We start from the raw sequence: 22,301 nt of genomic DNA, 5'->3' as shown, positions 1-22,301 counted from the left end.
ACAGAGATTGAAAGAGAAAGAAAGAGAGAGAAAGAAAGATAGCATGAGTCAAAGAAACAAAGAGATAGCCAAACAGACAGCCAGTGATCCACCTTGGCTCTTTGAAGGATCGAGGGCCTCCACCGCCTCCTGGATGAGCGCCGCGTTGTTCTTGAAGGCTGTCAGGAAGTCACGGAGCGCTTCCTCAGACGCCATGCTCCGCAAATCAGCATAACATGAAAGCACATCTGGAGGAGAGAGAGAGAGAGAGAGTGAGAGAGAAATAACACACCCTAGCATAGAAAGCAACGCAGTCTGCCATAGAGTCAGCCTCACCATCAAAGCACTGTGGAAGAGTCAGACAAAAACTAGAGGAAAAAGAGAGAGAGAAAAAGAAATCAACAAAAAATGGCAATTCTTCAGGTAAAATATTCAAGACCCAGGGGGCACAGAGCTGCATGCACACACACACAGACACACACGCGCGCACGCTCAAGACGCAGATGTGAAACAAGGGAGAAGGGAACAGGAGAAAGAAAAGTGAGATGGTCGTGTTGTAAGTAACAGGGACGAGGCGAGTCCCGGGTGGCGCTTTCACGGCGAGTGAGTGTGTGTGTGTGTGTGAGTGTGTGTGTGTGTGTGTGTCTCGGCGAAGCCCTCTGTGCCGCTCAAAGACCGTGAAGTTGCACTCAGCCACTGTGAAGATCTACTTTGCTCCCAGAGTGGCGGAGTGTGTTATGTATTCTCTGTGTGCACACACACGCGTGCTCATGTGGGTAAACACACACACACACACACACACACACACACACACATGCTCATGTGGGTAAACACACACACAGTCACACAGATACACTAACTCGCGGGAGAATACTTTGAGTGTGACATGTTTTACACTACTAAGAGGAGTTCTTTAAAGCCTGCAGGGTCACCAACAATGTACAGAGAATATTCTCATGCTTCAATGAGATTATGTGTGTATACGTCTGTGTGGTTGTATGTGTTTGGAGTGTGTGTATTTGTTTGTGTGAATAAGTTTGGGTGTATGTGTGAGAGAGTGTGAGTGTGTGTACATGAGTGTGTGCGTATACATGTGAATGAGTTTGTGTGTATGTGTGTGAGAATGTGAGTTTGTGCCTACAAGCGCTGAAAGTGTATCTAATGTCGAAGGGACCTACACTGGGAAAGGGCTGATGACATCATAGCCAAGAAAGAGGGGTGTTTGGTGGTGTGTGAATGTGGGCGTGGAGTGTCACCAAGAGTCAGCTTTGAGCTTTAATGAGCCTCTATGGGTACCAATGCCAGAGGAATGTTCCCACTGCTCTTTACACACATACACACAAATGGCCTGCGAGATGGCTGTTACATGGTACAGTAAAGCATGTGAAACCCCTGCTCCACACGCCTCAGTTCACTTGCCAAGCCGCCCCGTTTCTCAGAGCCCAGGCCGACTACAACTGTCAGCCTTCCCAGCATCCTCTGCAGCTGTGGACAGATGTGAGCAGGTGGCGTGGGGAGGTGGGGTGCGGCGTTAAGAGAGAGAGTGTGTGTGTGTGTGTGTGTGTGTGTGTGTGTGTGTGTGTGTGTGTGTGTGTGTGTGTGTGTGTGTGTGTGTGTGTGTGTGTGTGTGTGTGTGTGTGGCGGGGCACAGCAGGCTAGGAGTTCACTGTAAATCTCCCACCCAGAGTCTGATAGCTGTGCACTACACACTCACAGGGGTTGGAAAATCCCCCTTTCGTCAATGCTCACTATTCACCTTCAGCCACTCCTACATCACACTAAATAAAAAATACCAGCTAAATGATCAGCTAAGTGATAACATTCAGTTTGATGTACCATATCTGAAACAACGATCTCATGTACATCTGAACTACTTGAGGGGAAAATAAGAGACTGTCTGATGAACTTCAGTCATGGAGATGAAATTGTGAACAACACAAATAAGTGAAATCGTACATTCTATCACACCAAACTACACAGACAGAGCTTTACAATGCTGAGGTTGTGCACAGTGCACATGCACTACCTTGCAGCGGGGCACACAGGCTGCGTGTGACGCTGTCCTGGAAGGCCTGGTAGGCTTGGCGCACCCCCTGAATGAGCTCCTCTGTGTAGGTGACCTGCAGGCTGTACAGGCTTCTGTGGAACTCCAGCTCTGCTTGCAGGGCCTCCACCTGGGACAAACAAACAAACAGCAGTTAGACAACAACAAGCCCTCGGTTAATACCAATGACTCAACAAGCCCTCGGTTAATACCAATGACTCAACAAGCCCTCAGTTAATACCAATGACTCAACAAGCCCTCGGTTAATACCAATGACTCAACAAATCCGGCAATGAATACAAATATATCAACAAGCTCTTAGTCAAACACAGAAAATGAATACGAATATATCAACAAGCTCTTAGTCAAGTGCTGACAATCAATACAAATAAATAAACACTTTTTTACCTCAGACATGATATACAGGTCACCAATACAGAGCAGTTATTGTTTGTGGAAAAGTCGTCATATTTATTTGCATAGAAAAGTATGTTATTCTGAGCACAGAAATTTCACAGCATCCAGTCAGTGTTTACCATTGACTGTATGCAGATGGAGAAAAATACACTTCACTCCCTTTAATCCACAATGGAACACAAGGACGCCTCTGGTGTATTGCCTTGCAAAACAATGCGCATAACTTATGAAACATCAGCTGTATACATGGCCTTCAGAAGTATTCAACCCCCTTGAAATTCATCACAAAAAGACACAAAAGATACTTTCCAATCAGTATTTTTTTAATTGTTACCGTTTGTGCTCTATTTCCAAAGGCAAAATAAGTGCTTTGTCTGCTAACGTTCAAAATAAAATAAAAATGTGTTCCTTTTGTCCATTTAGTTACTTTTGAGTTCCAGATTAAGGCAGATGACAAATTATTCACAGATGATACAGAAGTTCAACTTTTTTGACCATAACTGATCATAAAGACCTATGAGTGGTAAAACTAGAGATCTCCCTCTAGATATAAAAATCACTGTCTAAGGATCATCAGCCAGGTTGTGAAATAACAGAGTTCCCTCTGTTATTTCACAACCTGGCTATAGTGCTATGAATACTAAAGAGACAAGATCATTCATTCAGATGCTTAAGTGAGGAAAAGAAAAAAAGATTTTGATGTCCAACTGAGCACCATTGGATCCCTAAAGGAAGACACTAACTGGTGACAGAGGCCACCACTGTCCAGCAATCACCCCAAAACATCTACAAAGTTCAGTGGCTGGAATTGGGGTGCAGGTGTAGGAGTCCACAATCTTTAGAGCGATCCATTAAACTGGCTCTATTGGAGGGTGGCGAAAAAACATCAATTTCGAATATCCACAATAAAGCATGTTTGGAGGTTGCCCAAGATATGGGGAAAGGTTTTTACGGTCATATGAAACCAAAATAGATTTTTCTGGCCAATCGTCAAAGCGCTATATGTGGTGTACATATAACACTGCCAATGCCTCAAGAAACACCATCCCAATTGTGAAATATGGCAGTCGTAACCTCATGCTGTGGGGAGATTTATCGACTTCATGAACTGGGAAACTTTTTAGAATTGAAGGGAGAATGAATGGAAGTCAAAATCGACACAATATCGCAAGAAAACCTGTTGCAGTCTGTTGTAAAACTAAGGCTTGGAAGAGGGATTACCTACCAGTAGGACAATTACCCAATTACCCAAGGCACACGGTACACGACTAACGCAAGGCTCAGAAACAGTGAACATTATAGAATGGCTCAGTCAAAGCCCTGAACAAAATCTAACTGGGAATCTGTGACAGTCCAGGACCACCATCCCCTCAACCTAAATGTTCTACAAAAATTATACCAAAAAGAAAACACAACAGAACAATGTGCCAAGGTAGTTCTGTCTCACTTCAGAACACTGTTATTGCAGAAAAGGGGTTGTCTACCAGGTCTACCCAATGTACAGGGGTTGTATACCTATGCAAACACACTATTTTAGTTTTTAATACGTTTATTTTCAATTTTAATACACAAATAACTAATTCAGCCTTTAGAAATATACTACAGCAGAAGTGTTCACAATGAAGTGTTCACAATGATAGAGAAACCATGTGTATGTGTCTTTTAAAAAAAGAAGAAATTAGTGATGACTTTCAGGGGGTTTGCATACTTTTGCAAGTCACTGTGTATATACACACGCATTCATATGATATAGCCATTAACCTCTCCCAAGGGGCACTCGTGGCCTTATGACATGAAGACGCATCGCTTCATACAGGACGGCCATTGTGCAGTGTACCGCGACACCCAGCCAGCCTCTTGAAGTAAAAGGGCACATTATGAGGTCAATACATGAGAGCTGATTATCTCATTTGAAGTCTGGAAACACAGGCCTTTAAAAATGCATTATAGCCCCATACCGCCACGGTTGCGAGGCGCCTGCGGTATGATCGGGGCCCTGGCTGCATGGCGGCGTCACAACAAGTGTTGCATAAATCATCTTGTTGAGCCTGGCAGGCCAATGGTGGGTCATGAATGATTGATGCTCCCAGTCCCTCTCACCCCATTCTACTCCCACTCTCCCTTTCTTTCTCCCCCCCACCCACCCCTATCTGTCCCTCATCTCTGTCCCTCATCTCTCTCTCTCTCTCTCTCTCTCTCTCTCTCTCACACTCTCTTTTCTCTGTCTCTCCTATTCCTAATGCACAACCAGGGCTTTCTCCTGAAATAACAGCTTTTGATGAACCTCAAGGCATGAGGAGGAGAGAGGGGAGTGGAGGGGGAGGGTTAGTTATTCCTCTATGAAATATTGATCGATATTGATGGACTATTACTACACACAACATCCTGGGGCTGCTGAAGCAGAGCGTTGCATGCTGGGAGGCAACACCGTGACCTCTCACAGCTGATGTGCTTTTAATGTGCATCTGTCAGATGGGCTGATACCGAAGAAGTTTGGTGCTTTGGAGAAATCCTTTTCCCCGACAGTTTTGTGAAAGATAAATAAGAGACTGCTAAAAATGGATAAATGTTTAAAAACGTAGCATGAAATGAAATGAACATTGCTATGAAATACTGCATCATTATAGAACAACGGTGAGTTATGACCACAAATTTGAGTGTGAATGAGTCTGTGAACAAGTTAGCAAATTAGCAAGTGAGTTAGTCTCCAATAAAGTGAGTGCAAGTGAGCATTGATTGACTGAGTGAGAAAAAGTGACTCAGTCATTGACTAAATCACTAAGGTTGGACCAGGTCCAATGTGTATACGTCTGACTCTGTGTGTGTGTGTGTGTGTGTGTGTGTGTGTGTGTGTGTGTGTGTGTGTGTGTGTGTGTGTGTGTGTGTGTGTGTGTGTGTGTGTATGTGTGTGTGTATGCATGCATTTGTGTATTTGTGTTTGTGTGTGTGTGTGTGTGTCAGACACACCTGCTGTAGGGCCATGAGCTGGGCGTGGTTGGAGGCCCGGCACAGGGCCTCTGCGGCCCTCCTGGCCCGCTGCTGAGGGGCCCCTCTGGGGAAAGCGGGCAGAGAGGCCAGAACCTCCTCCGGCCTCAGCTCCAGGCTCACCTGCTGCTCCGAGGCCGCCTGGAAACACACACACACACACACACACACACACACACACACACACACACACACACACACACACACACACACACACAGCATGGGGGTGGGCTGTGTGGCAGGAAAAGTACATTGAGACAGAGAGACAGAGAGGTAGAAAGAAAGAGAGAGAAAGAGAGAGGACATAGGAGAGAGGGAAAGAGGGAAAAAGAGAGAGAGAACTAACACGAAAAGAGAAACATGTGACAAATTCACATGGACTCATTGCCCTGTGACTGCTCATACCTTCTCAAACTCAAAACATGCCAACACTCACAAAAGCCCCCACCGCTAAGCACACACAGACTGCACGGCCCCCGCAGACACCTGTGTGAGCGTTTTAAGGTTTTACGGATGAGTGGTTACAGGCGGTGCAGAGGGTGCAGAGGGTGTGTGTGTGCGTGTGTGTGTTCCATGAAATGATCACACTGGGCAGCAGCAATCGCATGGGCAGAGGTCATGAGACAGCAGTCACATGACAACCCCCCCCCCCCCCCCCCCCCATCCCATCCCCCAGGACCACCCCATCAGCGTGTCACATTCTCATGCGGCCGGCTGGAAGCCCACTTCTCTGAAGGCGCTATAGAAGGCGAGGTCAGGTCTAGGTGCAAAAGGCAACGTGACCGTAGCGTGTCAGGGCCACAGGCCCCCGCGCCCAGACTAACGCCCAGCGCAGACTAATCCGCCTAATCACTCAGGCCGTGTTTCACAAATTACCCACAGCCTTTTTTTTCCTGTGTGTCTGTGTGCGTTGTTCTATCTTCGTTTCATGTTTTTCACACCATCTCCATTCTGATGTGTGTGAGGCGGTCTGAACTTTGTGGTAATGGCAACATCGTGAAACAATCCCTCACATTGAGGTTTTCCGTCCTTAAGAACTGGAAACGGACTCAAACGGAGATCTGGAATGTGTTTTGAGAGAACGAGCGCTTTTAATTTGGGGAATGTTGAGAAAATGGAATCTGATGGGTTCAATCCGCACACCGGCCTCTCCAGAGCCAAAGTAACAGTGCATATGTTACTGGAACACATCAAAGAGGAGATTTTGAGAGGTTTTGAGATGTTTTTACATGTTTCGCTGATCATCCGCTCTTCTTAGCCCCCGTTATACTGAAGATGTGTCGACTCTAGCTTAAAATCTTCCAGTTCAGTACAACAAGTCAAAGACAGAGCAATCTCCCCCAGGGTGAGATTTTTAGGAAACGGTCATAAAAAGATGCACTTCACTGACATACTACCGTTTTCTTCCTAATAATTCTTTCATGCATAAAACACAAAGTCATCAGCAACCTCAGAGGTTCTGCTTGGAGAGAGAGAAGGCCACACATTTATGATGAATTAATTATTTAACAAACACACAGCTTACAGACGCCCGATCATTATCTAACACATGTATGCCTTTTACAGACACCGGATCATTATCTAAAACATGCATAGCTTTTAGAGACCTGAGGATATGCTAAGACCAAGCCAGATTAAAATCTTCAACCAGGAAAATCTCCATGTTAAAATAAATCAAAGAACAGAAAATATCTTTAACACAACCCACAATCTAGTATTTGACGGAATTGTATTGTATACTGTGCTGAGTCTTGCTTTTTTTTTTACCCAGACTAAATATTACTAGACATTACTATTTCTTAGCATTGATAATAATCAATTGCTTAATCCGTTGGCAAATAGTGAAAAAGTGCAACTGAGAGGTCCTTGCGTTTTACAGCAAGCTGTGAGGAGACACATTCCAGACGACAGCCCCCCACCCCAGTCTAGAGGTCTACCATTTGATCATCAGTTGGGAATAATCTGGAGGTGAGGGGTTAAAAGCCTGCTGTCTTGTTGTTTACAATTAACAGTGTAATACAGGGCAGTGATCTATTTGCCCGGCGTGAATAAACACCATCCATTGCCATGACAAGGCTTTAAACGCAGACCAACGCTGCTTCTCTCCAGAGACTCAAACATGAGGCACACATCTCTTTGAAGCGCTGGGTTTTATTATGATTTCTAATGGAAATATTCCCCCGGCGAGGAATGAGGCCGCGGATTATTTAGCGAAAAAGCGGGACAAATGAAATTATTATTTGGATTACGTGCGATCATTTTTCTTCAGGGTGTTTACCTAAAGGCTGCGGGATATTTTCAATAACTGTCTCTTTCTAAAAAGCTCACGGCCAACCGGCCAGGTTCCTCGCACGAGCGTCCTCCTGTAATGAGTTAACACTTTTAAGGCGCTTGAAGAGGGGAAAAAATACAGAGCAGTGCTATGTTTAATAGAAGAAATTTCCACAGCTATGCATAATGGGTTGAAGGGCCATATGTTCGCATTGGGCTCAATAATTTACTCAGACTTAAAATTTAAATAAACAGAATATCAAGTGATACACTGCAGACAGCTCCGTCGCTCCCCCAGGAAGGCGAACACACACACACACACACACACACACACACACACACACACACACACACACACACACCTCGTGTCTGATTGAGAGGATACAACAGAGTGAATTCTAATGATACAGGGGGGGCACTGCTGGGTATTTCAGAATGCACGCGTCTCGAGGGTAATTAAGAGTGACAGATCTGCACTCTAAGGTAGAGAAAAAACAGGATGAAACAAGGAGAGAGAGGGGGGAAACAAGCTACAAGCTGCAACCCAGCATTCAGGCTTTGACAGACACTTTATTCCCCAATTTCCGTTTTGTTTTTATTCTTTAAATCCATCTCTTCCTCTCTCTCTCTCTCTCTCTCTCTCTCTCTTTCCCTACCTTTGTCTCTCTCAATTCCCACCACCCACTGCTAAACTGCTCCTTCACATCTTCACAATAATCACAAAAGACCCCATTTCACCTTGTCTGCACAGACGTCCGCTGTCATTGTCATGATTTTTCCTTGGCACTGTCAGACACTAACTAGGTCCCTCCTGTCCCCATGGGGAGCTCCCCCTCCAAAGTCCCCCCCCCCCCCCCCCCACTCCACCTCACCCCAACTACCCCCCCACCACCCCCCACCCCCCCACCACCACCACATGAGCTGGGCAACGGTCTGTTTACACCTGCTCTGGGCTTCTGTTTAGTTGTGTGCCAATTAGGGACTAATTAAATGGTGGGTGCTCCGAGAGCAGCTTCTCCGTTCTGATCCCGCCAAGCACTTTGATCCCTCTTTTTTTTTTTCTGCCTTCGCTTTTTGACAGATAAGGTGTCTGCGCTGAGCCTAAACCTTCTCTTTGGAGCAAATCCAGTTCATTAAAATGAAGGGTTTAGTGGGCTGGGGAGAGTGGTTGAATGAGAGAGAGAGAGAGGGAGGGAGAGGTAGAGAGAGAGAGAGAGAGGGGAGCAGGGAGAGGTGGAGGAGAGGGGAGGGATATTTATGGTAAAGCACCTCAAGTGTTGGGAGATTTATAATGATCTCCTCATGTGAGTTGGAGTTTTTATGCCTGGTGAGCGGGAGGAAGAGAACAGGTGGATACAGCTGGGGGCTTGTGATTGAGAAAGAAAGAAAGAAAGACAGAAAGATAGAAAGAGAAAGAAAGGAGTGAGAGAGACAGAGAGAGTATGAGAAGGGAGGAAGAAAAAGACAACTTTTTGCTTTGTTCTCTGCAAAAAGATTCAAAGTGCGTTTTTATAGCACTACAAAAGACAACTCCACTCTAATCTGAATCACAATAAAATGTCCAACAACACTGAAGTCCCGCTACAACCCAGAAATCCCATTACTCTTTCTCTTCGCAAAGCTGCTTCGGAAAAGAAAGACGGCATTATACAACAGCTGAAATACCCCAAGCTGACAACATGTGCCCCCGTTTCTCTGTAGGAGACGGAGCCCGAGATTTACAGCGCGAGGGAAGATATCAGAGCTGGCACAGAACACACCGTAGCCGTCAGAGCGAGAAGGGAGAAATATGACTTTATCTACCGTCCTGGAAAGGAGAAAAAAAGAGGGGGAAGAACATGAAAAAGAGCGACTGGAGATTACTCCAGACAGGAAACACCGATGTGCTGGCTAGCTGTGAACCTGGGAGACAGTTGTTCAGTCCGTCACAATTGAGCGCATCTGTTTTCCCCATTCCCTCCAGAGGTGGACAGAAATAAACAGAAAGAGAAGGACAAAGAGAAAGAGAAAGAGAGAGAGGGAACCGGTTTCAAACAACAACAAAAATGCAAAAGAGGAAAACAAGAGGAACTCCAGTCCGCCAGACAGACAAGCAATCAGACAGCGAATCAGAGAGACGTCTGCAATTTACTTGGGGCCCTCTCTGCACCGCCTAAGCCTGCGGCACTCATTTACATGCACGGGCACGATAGCCCATATTGGACTTGAGAGGGAGGACGGGTTTCCACTGGGCACCGCACACCACGCCAGGCAGCCAGACGGAGGGGTGGGGGTGGGGGGGAGGGTCAGGGGGCGGCAGGCAAATAAGTCACTGTAATGATCTCCAAGTAAAGCACAACCATATGCCTGGCTATTAATACTGCAGGGATTCACCTACACGTCCGCAATCCAATTCTACAGGATGTGTGCTAAGGCTGGAGCTCACACAGAGGAGGGGATGTGTCTTATTCCACATGCAAATTGTCTCTGTGCACACAGTGGAGTAATTTGCTTCTTTCTCCCGTGTGATTTTGGACAGCTAAAGTAATGCTGCATGGGATTTCATTAGACTGTGTACGAGAGAGAGTTTTAGAGTCGCCAGTGTCAGCAATGATTTGTTTTCTCCCACCCCTCCCAAGCCTCTCTGCCCCCCCCCTTCCTTTCCCCTGTTTATCATAAAGAATTGATGTGGTCTAAAGAGTGCCACACGTGAATTAAACATCAAGGCGATATTAGTTCCATAATCTCCAAAGCTGAAATCTGAAGTTGGTGGCGGGTGTTGGTGAGTCCTCTGAAGATCAGGAGTGAGTCTGTACAATTGACAGGGCGGTGGGGGGGGGGGGGTCTGAATCATTGCTGCGATGTTCAAAGCGTAAACGTAAGGTTTACTCTCTGATGTGAAATGTCTGGGACTGTTTGATAGCAGCCTTCACCACAGCCCAGTCGTCGGCATGGGAAATTAATAACACATTTCCAGTGCATGCTTGATTTGAGTTCTGAGTTATTGATAATAGATTAATCCTAGGATAGAATGCAAACAACAACATTCATCCCTTTGCTTAAGTCGCTCTGGATAAACGGTCATATTAGACTCATTTTGATAGGTGAATTAAGAATGCTTCCAGACACCTCCACATTTGTGTCTACGTGTGTCTACTGTTACTTGTAAAGCACCCAGTTGCATGAGTATATATATATATATATGTGTGTGTGTGTGTGTGTGTGTGTGTGTGTGTGTGTGTGTGTGTGTGTGTGTGTGTGTGTGTGTGTGTGTGTAAAGATATATTGTGAGGGTGTGTTCCCTAACAAGAGTTGTACTCCAGTTCCCACATAAGCCTTCATCTGACCAGCTTCTCACAGCTGTGTCGTGTCACCTCACACACTGGAGTGAGGTCATGGCCCCATACCCAGACAACCTTCAGTATTATTCATAACCATCAGGGTCCACTACTAATGGTTTTCAACACTGGGGGTGAGAGAGAGCTAAGTGACAGGTTTCATGTACACGTTTCTCCTTGTCACTGGTGGCGTCAGGGATATTCCACTATCCATGCACTCCAGTCTATGCAGCATGGAGAATCTTGCAAAGAAAAGTCATGTTTATGTGGTGCTAGTAATTACTAAGGACCACATGGCTATGTCTAGAATAGAGAAGCTGGTTGCTGAAAAAGAAAACAAGTGTATTGTGTATTGCTTGGTTATGAGTTACTTTTCGGATACGGATTTCCAGACAACTAAAAACCATTTAACGACCATTAATGTCTGGAGAACATGCTTTGTCTGCAGCAGGGTTGTGTTTCTTCACCTTGCCTGGAGCGAAAATCAATCCAGACGGGGTCAAAGGAAAAATCTCTGATTATTTTAAAAGAGGCGCTGGCTGACATTCAGTGGCTCTTAAAAAACAAATCAGCTCGAACCACAGAAAGGAATGAGATGTTAGAAGAATTACTCTTTACTCGTTACTCTTCATTAACAAAAACAGACATGTCTGTTGGATGTTGGACCTGTTAGAGCCAGTAAGAGCAGCAGCAGAGCCACACTGCTTTAGGGATGTGACCAGCAGAGCCAAGATATAGCTCTCTGTCTCTCTCTATACTCCCCCCTCTCTCTCTCTTTCACTTTCTATCCATCTCTCTCTATACCCCCCCCCCTCTCTCTCCATCCCAAGAGAAATGCAGAGTGCCCACAACAAAGAGCTTTTGAATCAAACTGCGACATCTCAGGGGCCAGAACCTTCCTTTTGATCCATCCGCGCTGCACCAGGGCTATGCAGATCAGCCCGTCTCTCACACACAGACACATGCAATGGATAGTGACATCTGTCTCCCACCTCACGTCTCCATTTCCTGTCACAACATAAAACTGGTGATTTTATAAAAAAGCCCTAGAGTGAGAGACGAGGAGGGAGAAACAGAGAGACAGAGAGAGAGAGAGAGAGAGGGAATAGACAGAATATCTAATGTAAGCGCACCTTTTTGAACTTCAAACTGGAGGATGGGCTATTGTCGCCTCTCTGTGGGTTTTTTGCATTTTGGGGGGCATTTATTCGTGGGGAGATGAATCACCGCCGCGCTCGGTCACTTAGGCAACGATTACCTTCCATCAGGAGGAGTCCGACGCTCAAATGGCTGATAACGCTGTGTGTACAAACCAGGCTGTGTATAAATCACAGAGTCTGCTCTGCACAAGCCAAGCAGATGGGCTGCTTTGGCTGTACCTCGCACCATGCCCAGCCGAAGCATCAAGAGCATCTATCTTGTCAGCGTGGCTGTGGTGGGGGGGGGGGGGGGTTGGGGGCCCCGCTCTCCTCCCCAGCGCTGCGATGAGTGAGTGAGGAACCATGGAGAGGAGAATGATGGATGCCCTCCACTTCTGATGAAGTTCCTGATGTGTGCTTGTCCGCTCGTGCAGAAACATGGAGGAGGGGGGAGGGGGGGTGATTTGTGTGGTGAGTGTCTGGTGGGTGTGTGCTCCGGTGTGTCTGGTGGGTGTGTGCTCCGGTGTGTCTGGTGGGTGTGTGCTCTGGTGTGTCTGGTGGGTGTGTGCTCACTCATGGAAGCTCAGAGCTGCTCCCCTACCAGATGGGACCTTCTCACGGGATGGGAGAGCCCCAAGCCCCGCAGCAACAGAGCCAACCCCCTCGCCACACTGCGTCCATTTCTGGAGGGGTTTCATTGGTTCTCTGCTTCAGAGAGACCATAGGCAACAATAACAGCTAAAGTTTAGCCTTAAGCTTTAGTCTTAAACATGTGTTGTTGTTGTTGTTGTTGTTGTTTTCTTTCAATGATTGTGGCCGTTGCCAGACAAGTGAGATCATAGGACAGGCTGGCCACTGTGCCTTAATTTACGTGAGTGTAGATTCAAGACATGGCTTTGAAAACCTGCCGATGGAGCAGCTAGGAACCGCTAACCTTTGATCTCCAAGCGTCTCTCCCCGGAGGAGGGAGTCGGCAGTGGCTGCTGAGGGGAGAGAGGGTCGCTGTGAGTTTTAAAACCGTGTCAGGTTTTATTCTCCTCCATCACATGTGGATGGCATATCATTTCAAAGGTGGATGAATTATGCACGTGGCTGGGGCCCACAGGCCCCAGGAGGGGTTTGGAGGAACTGCGTGTGTGTGTGTGTGTGTGTGTGTGTGTTTGTGTAGGAGGGGGGTTAATGCAGGTCTTGGCCGCTTTATCCACGGCAGTGGGAGCTACCACAGCTGAGGACCTCCACATGCTCGGGCTCGGCACTTCCTCAATCCCCTTCCGTTCACCGGGAGGCCCGTCAATAGTGCTGTGGAGAATGGAACGGCGGCAGGGGGTAGGACAACTCACACGAACAAAGGTAGAAAGTGTATAAAGTGATGCTGTGTGGTGTGTATCAATGTATGTGTGTGTGTGTGTTTTTGAATAGATAGGAGTGTGTGCGTGCCTGTGTTTGTGTTACAAAATATATCAGCGAGCATGTGTGTGTATGTGTATGTATGCAAGTCTGTGTGTGTCGGCAGGTGTGTGTGTGTATGTTGTGTATGTCTTACAGTATGTCTTACCATATGTCAGTCTGTGTATATAATTATGTATTTATGGTGGGCAGATACAGAAATCCCTTCAGCTTTCAATGGAACATGTTTCTGTAAGTGCATCTTGTTTCAGCTAAAAGCCTGCTGTGCTGAGAGAAACTGGGATCTTTATACACAGCTTCCTCACGCTGAAAGGACTCTGATGCAGATATAAGCATCAAAAGCAACACCAACTCCCAGACTACCACAACATCAAAACTAATTAGCACTGGTGAGAGTGACACGACACACGATAAGCATTACAGGAATCACCATTAGCTATTTTCACAATGCACTCATCCACTCATTGCCAAATATGTAGAGAGGATTCCAGTGTGCAGTCACAACAGCAGCTTAAGCTTAAGCTCATATGTTTAATAGCAAGTAAATGGTGAAAGAGTATTTGTTAAAACAGAGTTGACAGGAAATGAATAATCAATGATGGGAGCCATCAATTCTAATATGTTTAGCAGCGGCGGGTGGAGGGATGGAGGAGGAGGCCTGGGGCCATGGCTGGAAAATGAGCAGGCGTGTTTAATTGCTGTGAGTGGCGGAGTGGTGTCAATAAGCTCGCTTGCCTTGAGGCCCTCATGCTGATTAATCCTCGTGATTACAAAGTGGAACACTTTCCCAAATCCGCACAACCTTGGGGTGGGCTGTTAATACCTCAGAACACCTCCGCACACGCACACACACACACACACACACACACACACACACACACACACACACACACACCCGTATACAAACCTGACGGTACAGACACACACACACACACACACACACACACACACACACACACACACACACACAGACATATATACACATACTCATAAATATACTAAGTGTGCCCACACACACACACACACAGAAGCAAAGGCCTTGGGACTATATGGATTATTTGCAGCTTTCAGAGTTCTGTATCCCAGAGCCAACAGAACGTGTTTGTTTGTCTCTGTTCTCTGTCTGAACTATGCTGGCAAGTGTATAATCCAAGATCAGGAAGCAGAAGTCTTCCCTAGCATTTACTAATTAGCACAAAGTTTGAACCAAGTAATTGGTATAATCAGCTACCTCAGAGTACATGTGTGGAAGAAAAACATTGCTATTGGTAAATGTACTTTCCCAAAGTAAACTAATAAACCTAACTGACAGGCTGCATACATACAGAGTCAACCATAGGAGGGGAGGCAAGAGAAGGAGAAAGGGGTCAGGACACTGTAGAAACACTCACACACACACACACACACACACACACACACACACACACACACACACACACACACACCTGAAGCTCATGGAACACAGACAACCTTTGAGAGTCCCAACTGCCCCTTCAGAGACCTCAGCCCTAAACTGGTCTGGCAGAAGGGCCCGTGCTGGGGGACCGAGATGGTGGGTCGTCTGACTCACCCATGGGGACGTGGGGATGAGCAGCGAGAGAATGAGGAGGTCGCTGCAGCAGCCGTCCAGCTGAGGCACGCAGCTCGCCGCCTGGTTGAGCAGCCGGGCGTAGAGGGCCGAGGGGCCCCGCCTGGGGAGGGCCTCCGCCCCAGGGGCCAGGACGAGGCTGAGGGTCTGCCTGATCCCGTACAGGTGTTTGAACAGCTGGCAGAGCCGGGACTCCAGGGCACTCTACAGGAAGGGGAGGAGGGGGAGAGGGGGAGACAACAACAACCGTCAACGCTGTCAAAAGCTGAGGGCACGGGCACAGGTGATGGGTCAAGGAAAAAGAGGAGAAAGACAGAGAGAGGGAGGGAAAGAGGGAGGGAAGAAGGAAGGCAGAGAGAGAGAGAAGGAAAGAGGGAGGGAGGGAAAGCTGTCCACAGGGACCTTGCACCTGCCTGCCACAGGGAGAGGACACAAGACAAGGGCCTGTCGGGACGTGCAGGACGTTCATCATGCCCGTCAGCATGACAGTGAGTGTGTGTGTGTGTGTATGTGTGTGTGTGTGTGTGTGTGTGTGTGTGTGTGTGCATGTGTGTGTGTGTGCGCGTGTGTGTGTGCGTGTGTGTGTGTGTGCGTGTGTGTGTGTGTGTGTGTGTGCGTATGTGTATGAGAGGGACAAAGAAAAAAGGAGATGGGGGATGGGGGGTGTGGTGTGGTTCTGTGTTTTTGGAATGCCAGTAAGCAGCTCAAGGTGACACGAACAATAAACAAAGCTGACGTGGAGAGGGAGCGCTGCCCCACCAAGACCGGAGACAGAGAGAGAGGCCTGAAGTCTGACACCAGCGTCCAAATATCCAAACAAGGATCAAACAGCAGGACCTGTCCAAAGGCAACAGCAGCCTTCAGCTTCAGAGGCCCACACAGACCTGGCAGCTTCAGGTTCAGCAGTAGCTTTTCAAAGCCAGAGGGGACACGCAGTACTTTAAAGTTCATATCTGTAGCTCAGTATTTTACATTTACTCATTTGGTAAACGCTTTTATCCAAAGCGACTTACAAGTGAGGAACAACAATCTATTCAATAAGACAAAGAGATCCGGTAAGGAAGTGCGCAGTAAGTGCGAGTTAGGTATGTTACGAGAGGAGGTGCTCTCAGAAGAGATGAGTCTTCGACAGATTCTCGAAGATAGAAAGGGATGCCAAACCATAAACGAGAAGTCTGAACTGAGATTGCCATATGTGTAAGGAGGGCAATGCCAGACAACTTTCCTTGGAGGAATGCAGTGGCCGAGAAGGAGCATAAGCCTGTAATAGGGTTCCAGTAGATGGGTGCAGACCCAGAAGTCCTTCTGTAGGCAAGCATTAGTGACTTGAATTTGAATCGAGCGAACATGTGAAGCCAGTGGATGTCAACGAGTAGCGGAGTAGCGTGCCATTTTAGGTTGATAGAAAACCAAATGCGCCGCCGCATTCTGGACCAGCTGTAAGGGTTTCACTGGTGATGCTGGGAGACCCGCTCGGAGGGCATTGCAGTAGTCAAAGCGATAACCATGGCCGGTACCAAGAGGTGGGTGGAATACTGAGACAGGTAAGGCCGGATTTTTCGTATGTTGTATAGTGCAAACAGTCACCACTGAGAGACAGATGCAACATGGTCAGAGAAGGATAACTGGTCAACAATCATGGCACCCAGGTTTCTCGCATCCTTGGTTGGGGTGAGAGATGAAGAGGCAATTTTAAATGTTGATATTGTTAAGGATAGAGGGATTGGATGGGTTCAGTCTTAGAAAGGTTCAGTTGAAGGTGGCATTCCTTCATCCATGTGGATATGTCTGAGAGACAAGCCGAGATCCGCGCTGAGACTATGGGGTCATCTGGCAGGAACGACAGGTATAGTTAGGTATCGTCTGCGTAGCAGTGATATGAGAAGATATACGAGCAGATAATCTGACCAAAGGAGGTGGTGTATATTCCAAAGAGAAGGGGCCCCAGTGCTGTGGAAAGACGATGGGATACAGACGTTTGTTCTTGCAGCAGACAACACATTGAAACAACGCCCAGTGAGGTAGGTTTCAAACCAAGAATGCGCTTTGCGAGATTCCCATATCAGACAGTACGGATAGCAGGTTGCGGTGGTTCACCATGTCACAGGCTGCTGATAGGTCCAGCCAAAAAAGAACCGAGGACTGAGCTGCAGCAGCTCAAGCATCCTTTAGGGTTTCCGTCACAGATAACAGGGCCGTTTCAGTGGAGTGGCCTCTCTTGAAGCCCGACTGATTTGAATCAAGGAGGTCATTCTGTGAGAGGAATTCTGAGACCTGTTTGAAAATCAACTGAAAGGTTTGTGTCTAGTAGAGGAGGTTGTGTAGGATTGAGTATTGCAATGTTTTGAAGGCCCAAAATAGTTTCCAAGTGTCTGAGGTACTGCTGATCTTTTGGTAAAAAGCAGTTTTGGTGGTACTGATGCTGGATGAGAGGGAAGATCAGCAGGGTCACTGGATTTACACCATTTTCAGTACTCAGCTTTCAGATGGTATCTGTCAGCCATGGTGAGGTTGGTTAGAGCGAGTAGGCTTGGTGGATGGAGAACACAGGCTATCCAGAGCTCAGTGTAGAGCAGAGACACTCTCTCTGACCTCTAGTGAGGAAAATGTGCTAAGAGGAGGTAGAGCAGAGGTGACCACTTAGGAAAAGTGGGTGGGAGACAGGTTGCAGACACTGCAGCAGAATGAGACCATGAATGAAATAATGGCCAGAGGTGCAGAGGCATGACAATTAGGCTGTCTGGGGTACATTTTCCAATGAGGATAAGGTCAAGGTCTTAGCCGACTTAGTGAGTCGGAGGGCTTAAATCCCGTTTAGGTCAAATGAATGTACAGCGCTTAGATAAGTGGATGTTCATATCACCTTGGATTAGTATGGCGGAAAGCCATGTTTTGGAATGGAAGGCAACAGTGTGTCTAACTGTGTCTAGTGTCTTTCCTGGTGGATGGTAAAGACAACCACAGATCATTTTACCAGAGCGGTCACCATAACAGGATGGTACCCGAAAGAGGTGTATTTGTTTGGAGGCGACAGATGAGTTGGAAATTAGAAATCCAGCCCCACCTCCTCCCCCGGACAGACGGGAGGTATAGGAGAATGTGGCGTTAGTGGAGAGCCAGTAGCTCAAGGGATAGCAGGTTAGCATAGCAAGAAATGAAATCAGCTTTTTAAACTGCAGATTGGCAGTTCCACAACCCAGCAGAGAAGGAGGCATATGTGAGTGAGGATTGTTGCAATGATGGGAGGTTAGCCAGATTTCGTATTGTATTGTTTGCTGAATGTCATATGATGTCTGTATATGTGTGTATATATGTTTGCTGGATGTCATATGAAACATTAGTAAACCTTAAAAAAAAAGCACACTCCAACTGTGACAGGACAATCTGGTAATACCCAAGTAGGCAAAAAGATCATGTTGGATTAGATACAGCTATTGAATGACAAAAGCCTATTACGAAACATCAACCTTGAAACAAAAACAATAACATCATGATGTGGCACTATCTCCTAGTATTAAAATCTGCAGATTAAAACATTAAATCTTTCTCATCCATGTTTGTGATTTCCATGTTCCATTACATTACAGCAGAAGAACGGTCTTCATTTCAGCAGTTTTCCGCCGACATTTATCAATTGCTGATTTGTTCTGCTTTTTGTTTTCCTGTCTGACTGTAAACAGACAATAGCATGAAAACATCAAAACACCCCTCCCTCTCTTCCCACTGCCAAGGCACCATGGGATTCATATGCTACCCATTACAATGGACTTATGACCAATTTGTAGTGTGAGCAGCCAAGAGCCTGATTTAGAACGTACACATGGTGCTTTTAGCTTGGCTGGAACACATTTCAAGCGTGAAATTATTCCAGATGACATGCCTCACCTTTATGCTCACCATATCTAATAGCCTTATAAGTGCTAGCAGGTTTGCGCTGGGGTACCAGCAGCATGGCATGGGCAAAGGTGGACGCAAATATGCGTATTTAATTTAAAGTCAAGCTGATTGGGCCTATGGAGGCAACAAGTGTAATTAATTTAAACCAACTAATTTCATAATGGGTGACTTTAACAAGGTGACACTGTTGTAAATGCGTTTCCATCTGGATTCCTCTTCGTTATTTATGCCACCAGTCCCATGTTCCCGTATGTCCTACCACTCATTTCACATTGGGCATTAACAGTGTAAAGACATAGGGTGGATAAGAGGATACAGTAGCTCCAATGTTTTGGTTTTGGTATGTTTTCACCTCACTGGCTGTTGGATACTGTGGAGCTGATTTCTGATGGCTTATCTCACTTTACTTCCTATTGTGTTTGGAGGTGGCAAATAAACAGACACTGTGGACTTCAAAATCAAAAGGTCAGCAACGACACGACAGCTTTTTTTTTTATTTTCCTTAGTCTCTCATTGCAGAAGTCATGGCCTGCCATGGCCAATCCCAGATAAAACCAGGAAAGGAAAGACTGCAAGCATACATTTCCATGGGGCCAGGCCTACTCTTGCTGCTGCCAGAGTGAAGGGATAGTGCTCTTAGACAACAGCCATGTAGGTGAAGGGTGAGAGAGAGAGAGAGAGAGAGTGAGAGTGTGTGTGTGTGTGTGTGTGTGTGTGTGTGTGTGTGTGTGTGTGTGTGTGTGTGTGTGTGTGTGTGTGTGTGTGCGTGTGTGTGTGTGTGTGCGTGTGTGAGGGGGGGGGGGGGGCAGAAAGAGCAAGAGAGAGAACGAGAGAGAGAGGGAGGGGGCTCTCTCAGGGCCTTGGAGAAAGATGGAAGAGTCATCACGAAAATCGAGCCTCCCCATCGACATGTGTTTCCCATCTGCGCCCGCCATCCAAAATCATCACTGTCTGCTTTCAACGTTTTATTTCTCTTTGCACAAATACGATCCTTTATATCGCTGCTGTGCCACTTCAGATTTAGCAGCTTCCAAAAAGAGAGAGTTTTTAAGATCGCTGGATGATAAGAAAATCCCTGGAAGCAGAATAAACTAAAACCTTTCAATTGCGGCCATATTACCACTGTCCAAAAAACAATTCACAGTAAAATCATGGCCCAAATGTTTCATTCTTCCACAGCTTATTGAACTGGACTTTATATACCGCAGTCTCAAATAATACACATAATATACTGTATCAGCTGCTTAAAAGTAATTTTTTTCTCTTTACCTTCCATTGTGAACTGCGATTTTGTTAATGAATTAACACAGTGAATGTCAGATGGACTACATGTTTCCTTGAAGGTTATGAAAATGGACTGTCAACTGTATGGTATATAATGCAATAGTATATCAGTATATATAGTGTTGCCAGCCTTCAATTCCCATCCTCTGTAAATGAGAGCAAACAGACTCTACCCACCCCCTAGCCCCTTTTTAGATTACTCTCCTGGCACAAATTAAAGGAATTAAATATTAAATAGCTCATTATCATAATTCCCCAGTCTTATTTGAATGGAATCAACCACCCCCATGGCTCCTGATAGTGTACAAGTATTTTCCTATACCATTCAGCCCATAGAAGTATTCATTCTTCCATTCAAAAACAGAACACCATAATGTTTCTATTTCATAATGAAATATAGGAAAACATTTACATAGGTGGAACGCGAGGAGTTCTATTCGCCCTTTTCTCCACGCACAACCATCGGTCATTCATATTCCCAGAATTCAATTTGACTGCGCATCATCCTTGTGTCTCCAGGGAGGCTGATGTGGGGAAAATCCACTTTAAATTTAAATTGCTCGATGGACTGGGCCGTTGTTGTTGTTTTCTGCGGGGTAAAATGAAGCTGGGGCCAGTGTGAAAATGGAAAATGAAATAGGGGGGCTGAGCTGAGATTAAACATTTCTTCATGCCCGACAAAGCGTTCAGGAGAGACCGGAGGTGACACATGTGACAAACAATTATTCAGTTGCCGTCGGAGAGGAGCGTTCAGGATTTAACCTCTTCTAGATTAACAGAGAGGGCGATTATATGTCTCTTTTCCCCCCTGCTACCAAAGAGCTGTGTTAAGTCTACAAATATGGATAGAGCAGTTAAGGACACATTAGAATGACCTGCTGGTTCTTGATACATTTGTCATGTCTTCATGAATACATCTGAGTGAGGCTGGTCACAAAAGGAAAATACAACAACAGAAAAAAAGTCAAGTATTTGTATTACAACCTACTACATGACAACATTTTACAACTATTTCAACAGACACAATACACATAAAAACAAGAATGGCTTTTAAGGATTCTATAAGGAGACAGCCTAGTATTCCAGCCTCCGAAAGATGCTTAGTGAACAAATCCTACTTAGAGCAGTTAAGCAAGCAAACAGCTGGTAGCAGGTAGACTCCGGGCTCATTGAAAACTGTGCTGTTAGCATGAGTGTTCCAGGAGGTTCAGCGTTCCCTTGGAAGTTTGCTGCGTTTTAGATGGCCACAAGACGATTCAAGCTACCGACTGCCTTAAGCTTTTTACCCGAGAATAAAGTGCTTTGAGCTAGACCCCCCCCATGGGAGACTAGAAGCAGCCTAGGCCCTGAGAATATGCAATTGCATTTCAAGAGCAAACACACAGCTTTCAGGGGATGTCTGCAGCCCGCTAGTGTTTTATTAGCAAAAGCATATCAATTTGTATTCCAGCATTTAATTATTTTGCAAGCGAATATCACTGCAAGGCCAATCATAATTAACATTTTGAGCAAGTCGAGCAGATAGTAGTAATTGCTGTGCCAATTAAAGACACATGCGGAGGCTCTAATCACATCTACGTGCTACATTTTCTACATATTACTCCCAAAAGGCACGATACCGCAGAACATGTTGTTCCGTCAGATAATCATCCCCATGACATACTATTAGCAAAGCAACAAAAATCATCCGAATCAATTGAGGCCTCAAAGAATAGCTTGCATGATTACATTTTAGAAAAAGTCAGGGAAGTCTTTATAAATAATGGGATCAAAAAATTGGTCATATGTTGGAGGGTTTGCATTGGACAAATACCTTCTTGTCTGCCCTGTAACCTACTCCATTTTCTGCATGTGTGAGTGTTTAAGCACAATATGAGGCTAGGGAATCTATCTTTTTTTCTCAAAACAGACTGATTTGAAAATGTTGAGTGTGCAAGGTGCAGTGAAACACTGCAATTGAAAACAGGGGAAAG

General features: G+C 46.0%; 1 protein-coding gene across 1 annotated transcript in view; it reads right to left on the bottom strand.

Annotated features, from left to right (window-relative positions):
• Window positions 1-22,301, bottom strand: part of LOC105901110 — a 55,395-nt gene that overhangs the window by 5,508 nt on the left and 27,586 nt on the right. The window contains exons 8-11 of the mRNA XM_031570562.2: window positions 15,130-15,351; window positions 5,408-5,566; window positions 2,006-2,153; window positions 93-227 (exon numbers count right to left, since the gene is read on the bottom strand). Of these exons, the coding sequence (XP_031426422.1) occupies window positions 93-227; window positions 2,006-2,153; window positions 5,408-5,566; window positions 15,130-15,351 (664 nt within the window). The remainder of the gene's footprint in view (window positions 1-92; window positions 228-2,005; window positions 2,154-5,407; window positions 5,567-15,129; window positions 15,352-22,301) is intronic.

Source organism: Clupea harengus, chromosome 7 (genome assembly GCF_900700415.2).
Source record: "Clupea harengus chromosome 7, Ch_v2.0.2, whole genome shotgun sequence".
In the NCBI taxonomy this organism is placed as follows: Eukaryota; Metazoa; Chordata; class Actinopteri; order Clupeiformes; family Clupeidae; genus Clupea; species Clupea harengus.
The sequence above is the reverse complement of the archived record's forward strand: the minus strand, read 5'-3'. Positions and strand labels throughout refer to the sequence as shown.